This window comes from Amblyraja radiata, chromosome 31 (genome assembly GCF_010909765.2).
Source record: "Amblyraja radiata isolate CabotCenter1 chromosome 31, sAmbRad1.1.pri, whole genome shotgun sequence".
NCBI lineage: Eukaryota > Metazoa > Chordata > Chondrichthyes > Rajiformes > Rajidae > Amblyraja > Amblyraja radiata.
The window spans coordinates 30,873,172-30,887,207 of NC_045986.1; the positions used below are offsets into that span (position 1 = coordinate 30,873,172).

At 46.9% G+C, this 14,036-nt stretch overlaps 1 protein-coding gene across 1 annotated transcript in view; it reads right to left on the reverse strand.

Moving 5' to 3' along the window:
- The window catches only part of igsf21 (immunoglobin superfamily member 21), a 224,258-nt gene extending 211,948 nt beyond the window's left edge, over window positions 1–12,310 (reverse strand). Inside the window, exon 1 of the mRNA XM_033048444.1 lies at window positions 11,740–12,310. Within this exon, the coding sequence (XP_032904335.1) occupies window positions 11,740–11,803 (64 nt within the window). The 5' untranslated portion in view covers window positions 11,804–12,310. The remainder of the gene's footprint in view (window positions 1–11,739) is intronic.
- Window positions 12,311–14,036: the final 1,726 nt, after the last annotated feature.

Consider the following 14,036-nt stretch of genomic DNA (forward strand, 5'->3'; position numbering starts at 1 on the left):
CCGAGTGCTAACACAAGTCCCTGTTGGACATATGGGACAGTTGAGAGCTGAACTGTGGTGGTGGGTGGAAGTCGGCCCAGGTCTCACCAACAGGAGGCAATGTCAATCATTATTGAAGATCCAACACTCCTGCTTTATGATGGGTTGCATTTAGGATAGAGCTACTGCCTCACAGCGCCAGAGACCCGGGTTCGATCCTGACTACGGGTGCTGTCTGTGCGGAGTTTGTACGTTCTCCCCGTGACCTGTGTGGGTTTTCTCCAGGTGCTCCTGTTTCCGCCCACACTTCAAAGAGGTGCAGGTTTGCCTGTTAATTGGCTTGGTATAAATGTAAAATTGTCGCTTGTGCGTGTAGGTGTTAGTGTGCGGGGATCACTGGTCGGTGCAGACTGGGTGGGCAGAAGGGCCTTTTTCTGTCCTGTATGTCTAATCTAAATGAAACTAAACTCCACTAAACAAGGGAAAGGATAGACTCTGGATAGACATTTCTATCGGCATGCAGCTACTGAAGGCAGGTGATTTTCATTTTCTTCATTTGGCGGGCTTGAGATCTATTGAAGGGGCCAGCCTTATATTCCACCACATTGATTAGTCAAAAGAAGATTATATCTGCACAGCCACGTTCGAGTTGCAATCCATGTGTCAGCCATGAAAGGGCGAGTGATAAGATACTGCTCTGGCCCTTGCCCGCCCGTCACAGTCAGCAGATTGGTCTCAAATACAACCACTTGAGCAGACAAATAATCTTTTACTTTCAACTCTTATCAGCTGTCAGTCCCCATCACAAATAGACTTATTGGCCTGTCCAATTGATTGTAAACTCCGTTCCCGGGATGAAGGATGACGTTACAGCACGGTGTTATCACACAACACCAGGATATTTCCCTCCACACATGTATCAACAGGACAAACAGCAGAGGTGAGAGAATATAAAATGTCACAGACCCATCCCCCCTCCCTCCCTCCCTCCCTCCCTCCCACAACCTCCACTGCTTCATCTGCGTGGGATGGATTTAAAGAGTGCTTACCGAGATTAAAATGCTGTGGATAGGTCACGCAATCATGGTCCTTTCATGAGAAAATCCCAAATGTAAATTAATTTCTACCAGGCACTATCAACAAGCAAACTTTGTCTAATATTTGAAAGCTAATATCATTCCAAAGACAAGCCGTCGAACAAAACAAACTGAAATTGATGCAGGGATTTATTAAATCTCTTAAACATATAGACTAATGGTACAGTGGCTTCATTCCTGAAAGCAAATAGGGACTCGGTGAGATTGGACACAACACACAGGTGTTGGACAATATCTAGTAGCAGGTGGGGGAGCAAGATCACCTAATGCTTTTGATTTTCTTCAAATAATGCCAAGGGATCTCTAACAGACTTAAAAAGTTGATTAGTGTGGGTGTGAGGGGTTATGGGGAGAAGGCAGGAAAATGTGGTGGAGCAGGAAAGATAGACCATCCGTGATTGAAACATTTAGACAAGTACATGGATAGGACAGGTTTATAGGGATATGGGCCAAACGCAGGCAAGTGGGACTAGGGTAGATGGGGCATGTTGGTCAGTATGAGCAAGTTGGGCTGAAGGACCTGTTTCCACGCTGTATCACTCTGACATTCCCTTTAAGTCATGCATACATTTATAAGTGATAGGAGTAGAATTAGGCCATTCAGCCCATCATGTCTACTCCACCATTCAATCATGGTTGATCTATCTCTCTCTCCTGCCTTTTCCCCACAATCCCCTCACACCCGTATTATTCGAGAATCTATCTATCTCTGTCTTGGCCTCCACAGCCTTCTGTGGCAAAGAATTCCACAGATTCACCACTCTCTGACTAAAGAGGTTTCTTTAGGTATGGAGATCAGTATTGGACACAAAGCTCCAGGTGCATTCCCATCTATCCCGATATAAACGACAGTGTGACATCTTTATCCTCAAATCCTCATGCAATTAAAGCTTTAGAATTTGGGAAGTCACGTTACTAATGGAGGGAACGGGCTGTGGACACTCTATTGGGGAACATTGCCCGTTGCCCATCACAAGGGGTGCAGCATGAGGACTGAGTGTGACAAAGGTGGGAGCGGAATTTAACTCTTTCCTTCCTCCTCAATTGCAAGTTCAAATATTTTTGGAAACTAAAAGAAAATTCACAAGTTCAGCCATTTGCGGCAACAAGTCATAAATATCGCAAGGATTTGTTCCTAATCTTTCTGTTCTGACCAGCTTCTTGCCCTGACAAGGCTTGCCTGGAGACTGATATGTTCTAATAGAAACTAATCCTTCACTGCCCCAAAGCAAAGAGGAAATTGCAGGTGGAGATGGCTGCTCACCAAGCCGGCAGAACTAAGCTGTCTGGCCAGTGACAGGTCCCACGGTAGTTCCAAGTGAGAAGTGACCTATTTCTTGGCTATAAATCTCAGCGTACTAACATAGACTAAAAGCTGGAGCAACTCAGCGGGCCTGACAGCATCTCTGGAGAAAAAGGACAGGTGACATTTCAGGTCGAGACCCTTCTTCAGACTCTATATTATTTCTATTGGGGGGAATCATGAGGGGAAGCGATAGGGTGAATACAGAGTTAGTTTTTACCCAGGGGTGGGGGAATCTGGAATCGCAGGACATAGGTTTAAGGTGAGAGGTGAAAGATTTAAGAGGAGTCTGAGGGACAACCTGTTCACTCAGAGGGTGGTGGGAATACAGACTGAGCTGCCAGAGGAGATAGTTGCGGCATCAATAGACAATAGACAATAGGTGCAGGATTAGGCCATTCGGCCCTTCGAGCCAGCACTGCCATTCAATGTGATCATGGCTGATCATCCCCAATCAGTACCCCGTTCCCGCTTCTCCCCATATCCCCTGACTCCGCTATTTTTAAGAGCCCAATCTAGCCCTCTCTTGAAAGCATCCAGAGAACCTGCCTCCACCGCCCTTTGAGGCAGAGAATTCTGGACAGGAACATACATAGGAAATGTTGAGAGTGAAATGGGTCAAATGGGCCTAAGTTAGACGGGGCATGTTGACAGACATGGGCGTTGTCCTACAGAGCCTGTTTCTGTGCTGTGTGACTCAAGTGAACATTTGACTATTCCCCTCCCAAATAGTGACTGAAGCATACTAGGTCCTGAACTGAATTCACCCGTTCTGTATCCTGACCTCCCATCCACCTCATTGGAGACGCTCGAACTATCTTTAATCTATTGAACTTTATCTTGCACTAAATATTATCCCCTTTATCCTATATCCGTACGGTGTGGATGATTAATATAGGGTTAGTGCAAATGGGTCGGTGCAGATTCAGTGGGCCAAAGGGCCTGTTTCAGTCCTGTATCTCTCTGTAATGACTATCATAGACTATGAAAATTCAAGCAGAGTATTATCTTAAACTGGATTTAATTTACCATATCTCCTTTTAAAAAAAAATTTGCCCACAGCTCATCACATGTTCATAAATTCATAAGTAATAGGAGCAGAATTAGGCCATTCGGCCCATCGAATACTCCACCATTTAATTGTGGCTGATCTGTTTTTCCCTCTTAACCCCATTCTCCTGATCTCCCCATAACCCCTGACACCCGCACTATTCAAAGGGATTTTAAAGCCAAAGGAATTTGTCAGGCTGAGTGCATTTAGGTCTCAATGTTAGTTTTCTTTATTTTTTTTTATTTTTTTTAGTTTAAATCTTTTTATTTGAATTTTGAATTTAACAGCAATTTGCATACATACAATGATAACAGACAGTGATAATTAGGACATAATTGTACAACAGTATGTAAACGACCCTCAAAACCCTTACCCACCCTCGCCACCCGGGGACAAACAACACTCACATACGTACACATCCACACAAATACGATTAAAAAATAAAAAATAAAAAATAATAAAAATAAGAAAAAAAAATAAAAAAATAAAAAAATAAAATATATATATATTTTTTTAAATTAAAAAATTGTGGGGAGGGAGGGGGTGGGAGGGGTTGAGGGGACAGCAGCTGCAATAAGACAGAGCTGTGATAGAGGGCACTCAGTCCGGAAACAAGTTAAGAGAGTTAACAAGTTCCAGGAAAGGGTTCCATGTATCTAGGAATGTCTTGGTAGAGCCTTTGAGAGAGAACCTAAGTTTTTCAAGCTTTAAGTTGTAGAGCACCTCCTTGATCCAGCGGGCGTGTGTCGGGGGACAGGTAAGTCTCCAGTTAAGCAAAATCAGTCTCCGGGCTAACAGGGTTGTAAAAGCCAGGACCCGCTTCAACGCAACAGAGAGGTTGGTGTTGGGGGGAATACCAAAAATAGCTGACAGTGGGTTTGGAGGAATAGTCTGGCCATAGGCTCTGCTTAGCACGTCGAAAGCACTCCTCCAAAAGGTTGCTAGCTTAGGGCAAGACCAAAACATATGACTATGGTTGGCAGGGGATTGATTGCATCTGTTGCAGGTGTCTTTAACAGCGGGGTATATTCTAGATAATCTTGCGTTTGTGTAGTGGACTTTGTGAAGGACTTTGCATTGGATTAGGCCATGACGGGCACATATGGAGGAAGAATGGATCAAATCCAAGGCAGAGTCCCATTGCTGGTCTGTTAGTTTCGTATTCAGCTCGCCCTCCCACGCAGCTTTTAATGAGGTATAAGGTTTCAATATAACCGACCCTAACAAGTTGTACAAAAAAGAGATGCATTTCTTCCGGTTGGGATCTAGAGCTAGGATGGAATCGGTCAGGGTTTCAGGGGGACGATTTGGGAAATGGGGGAATATCTTCTTCACAAAATTCCTAATCTGGAAAAAACGAAAAAGGTCGGAGTTTGGGAGGCTATAGTTGTACGAAAGCTCCGCAAAAGACGAAAAAATGCCATCCTTGTATAGGTTTTTGACACTACTGATGCCATTACTATGCCAGGTTTTGAATGCGGAGTCTGTACTTGAAGGTTTAAAGATGTGATTTTTAAGCAGCGGGGTCAAGATGGAAGGGCCTTGTAAACCGAAGTTTTTCCTAAATTGACTCCATATCTTGAGCGAGAGGGGCGCAATTGGGCCTGCACCCGCAGATGTTATAGAAAGGGGGAGTTGAGAGCATAGGACAGACCGCAACGGGAGATGTGAACTCGCCTTTTCCATGTGTACACAGGTCGGTAGGTGGTCGCAATCATCATTCATCCAGTACAGGATTTTTTACAAGTTAGCTGCCCAATAGTATCGCCTAAAGTCAGGAAGTGCCAAACCGCCGTCACTCTTAGGAGACTGTAGTAGCGTCTTTCGAATTCTAGCCGGTTTGCTACCCCATAAAAATTTAGATATTCTCCTTTCTAATTTATCAAAAAAAGATTTAGTGATAAATATAGGAACATGCTGGAAAAGGTACAGGAATTTGGGTAGGACGACCATCTTGACCAGATTTATCCGGGCCGCGAGGGATAACGGTAAGACTGACCAGCGGTCAAAGTCTCTTTCAGCTTTCTCAACCAGAGGCAGGAAGTTTGTGCGGAACATATCAAATATAGGTATTGTGATAAAAACGCCGAGGTAGCGAAATCCGTCCTCCGCCCATTTGAATGAGGTTAAAGAACAAGGGAGCTGCTTAACCGATGAGTTAATCGGTAATAGCTCACTTTTTTGGTAGTTAAGTTTATAACCAGAGTACACCCCAAACTGTTCTAAAATATTCATAATCACAGGGAGAGGAGCTGACTGGATTCGAGATGTACAGGAGCAGGTCATCCGCATACAATGAGACTTTATGAATTGTGTCAAACCGTGTGATACCTTTAAAGCCCTTCTCTGAGCGTAACCAGACCGCCAAGGGTTCTATCGCAACAGCAAACAGAAGTGGTGATAACGGGCAACCCTGCCTGGTACCTCTCCGAAGGGGGAAGTGGGGCGACAGTGTGTCGTTTGTTTGTACTGAGGCCACCGGGGACGAGTATAATAGACTGACCCAATAAATGAAGCTATTGCCGAGGCCAAACCTGTCCATCGCCTCGTATAGGTACTTCCACTCGACCCTGTCGAAAGCTTTTTCGGCGTCGAGGGAGACCACTATCTCCGGGGTCTCACTACTTGGTGAATGGATGATGTTAAGGAGACGCCTAGTATTGTGGGAAGACTGTCGGCCTGGCATAAACCCTGTTTGATCTAATGAGATAATAAAGGGCATCACTTGTTGAAGACGGAGCGCAAGAACTTTAGAGAGGATTTTGAGGTCCACATTCAAGAGTGAAATTGGTCTATAGCTACTACAAAGCAGAGGATCTTTCTCCTTTTTAAGAATTAGGGAGATAGTAGCCAACGACAAGGTGGGCGGTAGGCGATGATGTAGAAACGCCTCATTGTACATATCTCTCAGGACTGGTGCGAGGAGAGCCGAGAAAGCTTTGTAATATTCTACAGTGATATTCTTTATTGATTTTCCAATATCTGTTTGAGGATATTATATTGTTGTTAGTGCTGCATTACTGATTTATTCCCTTCTTATATCTATGCCGTGTGAGAGTCTTCATTTCACAGAACAATCATTCTGGGGCTAGAACTGAAACTCAGTCCAGGAGACAACTGGGGAATGGCTGCATCTCACTGAGACGACCACACTCCCCCTCCCCCTCATTTAGTTTAGTTTAGTTTAGAGATACAGCGCGGAAACAGGCCCTTCAGCCCCACCGAGTCCGCGCCGACCAGCGATCTCCATACATTAACACTATCCTACACACACAAGGGACAATTTACACCTATGCCAAGCCAATTAACCTACAAACCTTTACGTCTTTGGAAACTGAAGATCTCTGAGAAAACCCACACAGGTCACAGGGAGAACGTACAAACTCCGTACAGACAGCACCTGTAGTTAGTATTGAACCAGGGTCTCCGGCGCTGCAAGTGCTGTAAGGCAGCAACTCTACCACTGTGCCACCGTGTCGCCCATAGTTTGTTCTCTGTGTGGGAGAGGTGCTTGAGTCTTCAGTGGGTTCTACTGGGAACCAATCAATTGTGTAAAGAGTCCTTTAAGTTGTCAGTGTGTGAGCTCAGCTGTATGTTGCTAGAGATGGCACTGCTTCAGCAGAACACGAGAGGGTGCTCTTCGAAGCTGGGCTTTGAAACAGCAATAGCAATTTACATTCATATAACACCTTTAATGTAGTGAAATATTCCATCGTGTGTTACGGGAGTATTATTAAATGAGTTTCGATACGCAGCCACAAAGTGGTTACTTCAAGAAGCGTCTTAAATGTATGAACAAGAAACATGAGGTGGAGGAAGTATGTTATCGCAAAGATGTTGTCAAGCTGGAAAGGATGCAGAGAAGATTTACGGGGATGTTGCCAGGACTCGAGGGCCTGAGCTCCAGGGAGAGGATGAGCAGGCTGGGTCGCTATTACTGGGAGTACAGGAGGATGAGGAGGTGATCTTGTAGAGGTGTACAAAATCATGGGAGGCATAGAGCAGCAAACCTTTGAATAACCTAAATACTCAGAATGCTCATAGTAGTTTTGTAGTAAGGTGAGGTATTGGCACAATGGGAAATCTTGCGTGCAGATCAGTAGAATGAAAATGCAACAGCAGACAAGGTGAACCCAATCCGAACACATACAAACTTTTACATTCTCCAACTGCCACAACGAAGTGTGCAAGAAGGCTTCTGCTCGTACAATAGCATTGGTGACGAGCAGCCGACAGCCTCTACCACCAGGATCATTATCGTGGCATGCATGAACCAATCACAACCTAAAGCTCTGTCATCATATCAAATAATTTATAATTTCTGGAAATATCAGGAGCAAAAGGGTTGCTTGAGAAAGAGAAGGGCCAGAGCGGTGGTCTGAGTGTGGAGTTAGGGGATACAGGCAAGATCCTAAAGCAATACTTCTCTCTATTCACCAAGGAGGAGGACATGGAAGGTAGTGAGTGTTGGGAGGGGTATCATGACATTCTGGAGCAGGTCAGTCAGTATTCAGAAGGGGGGGGGGGGTGCTAGATATCACGGGGCTATTAAAGATTGATAACTTCGACAGAATTAAAGGACGTACCTTTAGAAAGGAGACGAGGAGGAATTTTGTTAGCCCGATGGTGGTGAACCTGTGGAACTCATTGCCACATTGACTCTTCATTAGTAAGGGTGTCGAAGGTTCCAGGGAAAGGGCAGGAGAATGGGGTTGAGAGGGAATGATCGGTCAGCCACGATTGAATGGTGCAGTGGACGCGATGGGCGGGATTCCATAATTATGAACTCATGAACTCCCCGACGGTGGGTGAGAACTATCTCAGGTTACGATGGGATGCAGTGGAGGAATAGCTGCAGCCAGTCCTGTGTCTGAGCTAGAACATATCTAGTATTCGGCACTAAGGAATGTCAATGAAGAGAGGGGACCTTGGAGTTCAGGTCCACAGTACCCTGAACGAGACAACACAGGTAGATACAGGTGGTGAAGAAAGCTCGATTACATTCATGCTAAGACATGGCTACCTTCATACATTAGCTCATGGAATATGGTATAGCATGTTGCAACTTTACAAAACTCTGGTTAGACCATATTTGGAATATTGTGTATAGTTCAAGTCACCACCTCTCTCTGCAACTCATCATATTCACACACACACACACACACCTCCATTCACAATTTGTAACTAATGGTACACCTCAGAAATATGGCAGAACACAACACAGTTCACAGGCATTGTTGGCCGATTCTGGATATCACCTGCATCACCTTTTCTCAAACACCAGAAAAATAATCTACAATATTTGTGATGTGGTTTACTGTGGAGAGATTCACCAAAGATGTTGCCTGGAATGTAGGCCTGTGGTTAGAGGGAGAGACTGGAACGGCTGCGTTGATTCTCACTGGAGTGGAGAAGACGAAGAGTTAACCTTGGGGAAATTAAAATAGTTGTGACGGAGAGAGCGTACAGCATCATTTACCCAAGGCAGGCAAATCGAGAAATAGAGGGCACAGGTTGAAGCTGAGAGGGGGAAATGTGAAGGAGATGTGAGGATTTTTCACACACAGGGTGAAGAGCTGCCAGAGGAAGCGGTGACGACAGATACCATTACAGTATTTAAAAGGCATTTGGATGGGGATTTGGACAGGAAAGTCAAAAAGGGACAGGGTTGCAACGGATGCTAATGGAATTAGAGTAGATAGGCATTCTACCGGTCAGGACAAGGTGGACTATAATGTCTGTGAGATTCACCTGGATGTGACCAGGATCAGAGCTCTTTATCGGGAGAGATTGGATCAACTGGGCTTGTTTTCCCTGAAGCATCGGAGGTTGAGGGGTGGCTGGACAGAGGTACATATATAACGTTTAAGAGGCATAAACATAATCAGAATATTTTTCCCATGGTGGGGGTGTTAAAAACAAGAGGCCATAGGTTTAAGGTGAAAGGAGGGAGTTTTCAAGGGGACTTTTTTGCTTTTTCACAGAGTGGTTGGCATTTGGAAAGTTGCCAGAGGAGGTTAGTGGAATCAGATATAATCACTACATTTAAGTGATATTAAAAAGGCATGGTATAGATGGATGTGTGCAGTGGGACTCATGTACTTTAGCATAGACGTGGTGGGCCAAAGGGCTGTGGCTGTGCACGACAACTCTGACCCTGAATATATGACCCCATCACTCTAATAGACACCCAAGAAGGGTCTCGACCAAAATCGTCTAACCCATTCCTTCTCTCCAGAGATGCTGCCTGTCCCGCTGAGTTACTCCAGCATTTTGTGTCTATCTTGGTACTTAAGGATGACTTTGTGATGCTTTGAGTAGGTAGGTTGTGACTGAGCGATGGTCCAATAAATGTGGTGAAATCAGTGATCGGAGGTTTATATCCCCCACCGGAAGGAGAACATGACGGCACGTGTGAATGATCATGTGATAGGAGTAGAATTAGGCCATTCGGCCCATCAAGTCTACTCCACCATTCAATCATGGCTGATCTATCTCTCCCTCCTAACCCCATTCTCCTGCCTTCTCCCCATAACCTCTGACACCGGTACTAATCAAGAATCGATCTATCTCTGTCATAAATATATCCATTGACTTGGTCTCCACAGTCATATGTGGCAAAGAATTTCACAGATTCACCGGCCTCTAAAGAAATTCCTCCTCATCTCCTTCCTAAAAGAACATCCTTTAATTCTGAGGCTGTGACCTCTGGTCCTAGACTCTCCCACTAGTGGAAACATCCTCTCCATATCCACTCTATCCAAGCCTTTCACTATCCTGTGTGTTTCAATGAGGTCCCCCCTCATTCTTCTAAACTCCAGCGAGTACAGGTCCAGTGCCGTCAAATGCTCGCTGGAGTGAGTGGGGGCAAGAGGGTACACAAACCCCTCTCATCTCCCTCAGTCGATGCACTGATGACTTCCCATCTCAAGGGCAGGCTGCTTCCCTGAAAAAATACATGGAGTACTGGAGACTTGCACTGATCTGGCACCTCTGGTGACCCTTGGATGGCCCACAGCCCCCTCTGTGAGGCTGCTACTGTCGTTGAAGCCAACCTGTCCCACCGCAGCGATTCTTTACCTGCCGTTCAATTACACTCTGCGTGAAAGAGGCAAAGTCACTCTGCACAGCAAGCTCCCACACACAGCAACATGGCACGGGCCAGCCTCCTTAGTGAAGGTAGATACAACATGCAGGAGTAACTCAGTGGGTCAGGCAACATCAATGGAAGAAAATAAATGCGTGACGTTTCGGGTGGAGACCATTCTTCAGTCTGAGGAAGAGCCTCGACCCGAAACGTCACCTATTTTTTTTCTCCATTGATGCTGCCTGACCCGTTGAGTTACTCCAGCATTTTGTGTCTACCTTCGGTGTAAACCAGCATCTGCAGTTCCTTCCTACACTCTAAAGTGGTGGCCCCTGGTTATTGATGACATCCATTGGGCTGGGTCTACTTTGGAATATTTGATGAAAAAGCAGATGGATCGCCCCACCAAACCTCCCACCCCTAGACCAGTCCCCACGCCGTTTGCCCCTGGCCAGTTGAGCCAATGTTGAGTGCAGGTTGGTGCTGAGCTAGCTTTGAGCGGGCTCCGAGTGCAGCGTTGAAGAGCGCTTGTTTCTCTGCCAGACTAACCCAGCCCTGGAGATGTGGGCAGCGGGGTTGTGTAGTGGAGGCAGCTCAGGGAGCGGCGCGTTCAAGACCAGAAGCAGCAACGAAAAAAGTTGTAAGATAAATCCAAACAAATGCAAGGCAAGTGTTGTCCGGGCCGGGCCGGGCTGATTATGACCCCGCCCGCCTGGGAATGTGTGGAATAGGTGCAGACTCACTATCCCGTGTCAAGGCCAAGCAGCAACACACACACAATGTCACCCACTCACACCGAGCTCGTATCTCCAAACCACGTCGCGCTGCTTGCTGTTCCCATCTTTATTCTGATTACCGATCAGATAAGGCACAGAAAACACATTTCTGTTCGATTTAAACCCGAGGACGGCGCGCTGTCGCGGAATCATTTACCGGTAGGAATATCTCAGAAGCTTTTAAGTCTGCCATCCATATCTCAGAAGCTGCATGATGGCAACAAGCGGGTCCCAGATAGAAGCGGGTGTCGGGGAAACAGCCACCAGAGGAGCGGGGCTTGGATCAGAGACTCTGCGAGTTGGTTTGTGTCTCCAAACCGCCAACATATCTGTCCAAACACCTTGACTATACAGACGCGCGTTGTCTCAGCAGAGAGCGCAGTTCCCGCTAGTGAAAGCCTTCACCCCCCCCCCCCTCTCGCCCCAGCACCCGGGGCCCCACTTACCCAGGGCGAGGTCCGCCAGGTACAGCAGCAAGAGAGGGCGTCTGAACGCGGTCTTCCTCCTCATGATGGGTCACTTTCAAAGTCAGGCTTCAGAGAGCGCCGGCTGATGGGATCCGAGCAGCAGACAGCGCCGGCTGATCCTCATTCTCCAGCGACTCTCAAACGCCGGCACCCCCTCTGACCCAAAACCTACCCCGACCCACACATTCGCATCCACCGTCACAAGTTGACAAGAGTTTGAGAGGTTGGTACATGTATATATTGTCCACACTATCTCTCTCTCTCTCAATATTGATCACTCTTGGCTGGGCTGGGCTGGGCAAGATGAATATCCAGTTGCATTGTATAGCTGAACACGGGCATCACACACACACACACACGCCTCTCCCTCTCCTCTGTCTCTCTCTCACTATCACTCGGGTTCCAGCGCGCTGGGTCGGTTTAAATCCTCGCTGCAGAACCCCGTGTAGAAACGGATCACAGTTCCTGGCTTCTAAGCCGATTTACCAAAGGCTGGAGATTTCTCTGCCTCTGCCGTTCACACACACACACACAGGCTTCTCCCGGGAAGGTTAACCCTTGCCGCGCCGCCCACTGTTGCGTAGAAAATGCAACTACAGATGCTGCTTTAAACCGGAGTCTGGAGAAGGGTCTCGACCCGAAACGTCACCCATTCCTTCTCTCCAGAGATGTTGCAGCCTGTCCCGCTGAGTTAGTCCAGCACTCCATGTCTATCTTCTGGCCCAGTGTTCAGCGTTCATCAGTCACTCCCGTCAGTATCACTTCACCCTTCAGCAATCCGAAACTTTCCTCCCCGACCCCGGAACTGGGCAGATTAATCCAAATCACATTGTTAGTGAGAAGGACACGACATATGTGGGGCTGGACAGCTGACGCTGGTTTACACCGAAGACAGACACAAAATGCTGGAGTAACTCAGCGGGACAGGCAGCATCTCTGGAGAGAAGGAATGGGTGATGTTTCGGGTCCAGACCCAATGATTAGTGCGGGTGTCAGGGGTTGCGGGGAGAAGGCAGGAGAATGGGGCTAGGAGGGAGAGATAGATCAGCCATGATTGAATGGCGGAGTAGATTTGATGGGCCGAATGTTCTCCAGAGATGCTGCCTGAGCCGCTGAGTTACTCCAGCATTTTGTGTCTATCTATGGGGCTTTCATCGACCAAGGGTGGCGCAGCGGTAGAGTTGCTGCATCACAGGGACCCGGGTTCCATCCTGACTATGGGTGCTGTCTGTACGGAGTTTGTACCTTCTCCCCGTGACCGGCGTGGGTTTTCTCCGGATGCTCCGGTTTCCTCCCACACTCCAAAGACGTGCAGGTTTGTAGGTTGATTGGCTTGGTGTAAATGTAAATGTCCCCTAGTGTGTGTAGGATAGTGTTAGTGTGCGGGGATCGCTGGTTGGTACAGACTGGGCGGGCACACTAAACAATGTTTGCCACTGACAAAGCGATGGCGAGCTGCCTTCTCAAACTAGTGCGGTCTGCGTATTGATTGTGGGATTGGTAGACACATGGAATTAAACCCAGCAACAACCTGCCATGTATATCCATGTGAGGGTGGTGTGCGGACGTAGTAGTGTGGGCAGGAACTGCAGATGCTGGTTTACACCGAAGGTAGACACAAAATGCTGGAGTAACTCAGCGTGACATGCAGCATCTCTGGAGAGAAGGAATGGGTGACGTTTTTGGTCGAGACCCTTGGTCAGACCGTCTGAAGAAGGGTCTCGACCTGAAACATCACCCACTCCTTCTCTCCAGAGATGCTGCCTGTCCCGCTGAGTTACTCCAGCATTTTGTGTCTATCTTGGGGCATAATCGTGGTCGCCATGTGTCTTCTGTCCTTTCTAAGTTCTGGATGTGGGAAGTGATGTTGAAGACACCTTGGTGAGCCATCGTTTCACATTCCATATATCAGCAGTGCATTGGTGGGAAAGGTAGTCGATATAATGACAATCATTTCGGCTGCCTTGCTGTGTGTGTCCTGACTACAGGAGGTTATTTTCATTCAGCAAGAAGGGAGCAGTCCAGTACTCAATCGATGCCGGTCTAGTTACCCACGGAACGGCAAGGAACTGCGGCGTACCTTGCCTCTGACCTATACTTGCATCGTCTGATTTCCCAGTTTACGCTTATTGCTGAACTATTAAATACAACTTCTGTAAACTGGTTCTATCAACAATTTGGACATGGTGATGGAGTACACAAACAATTCCAAAGAACAAATATTGAGATGAAGAACATCTCAAACAGAATCTGGACTTGGTTGGCACTGTGCATGT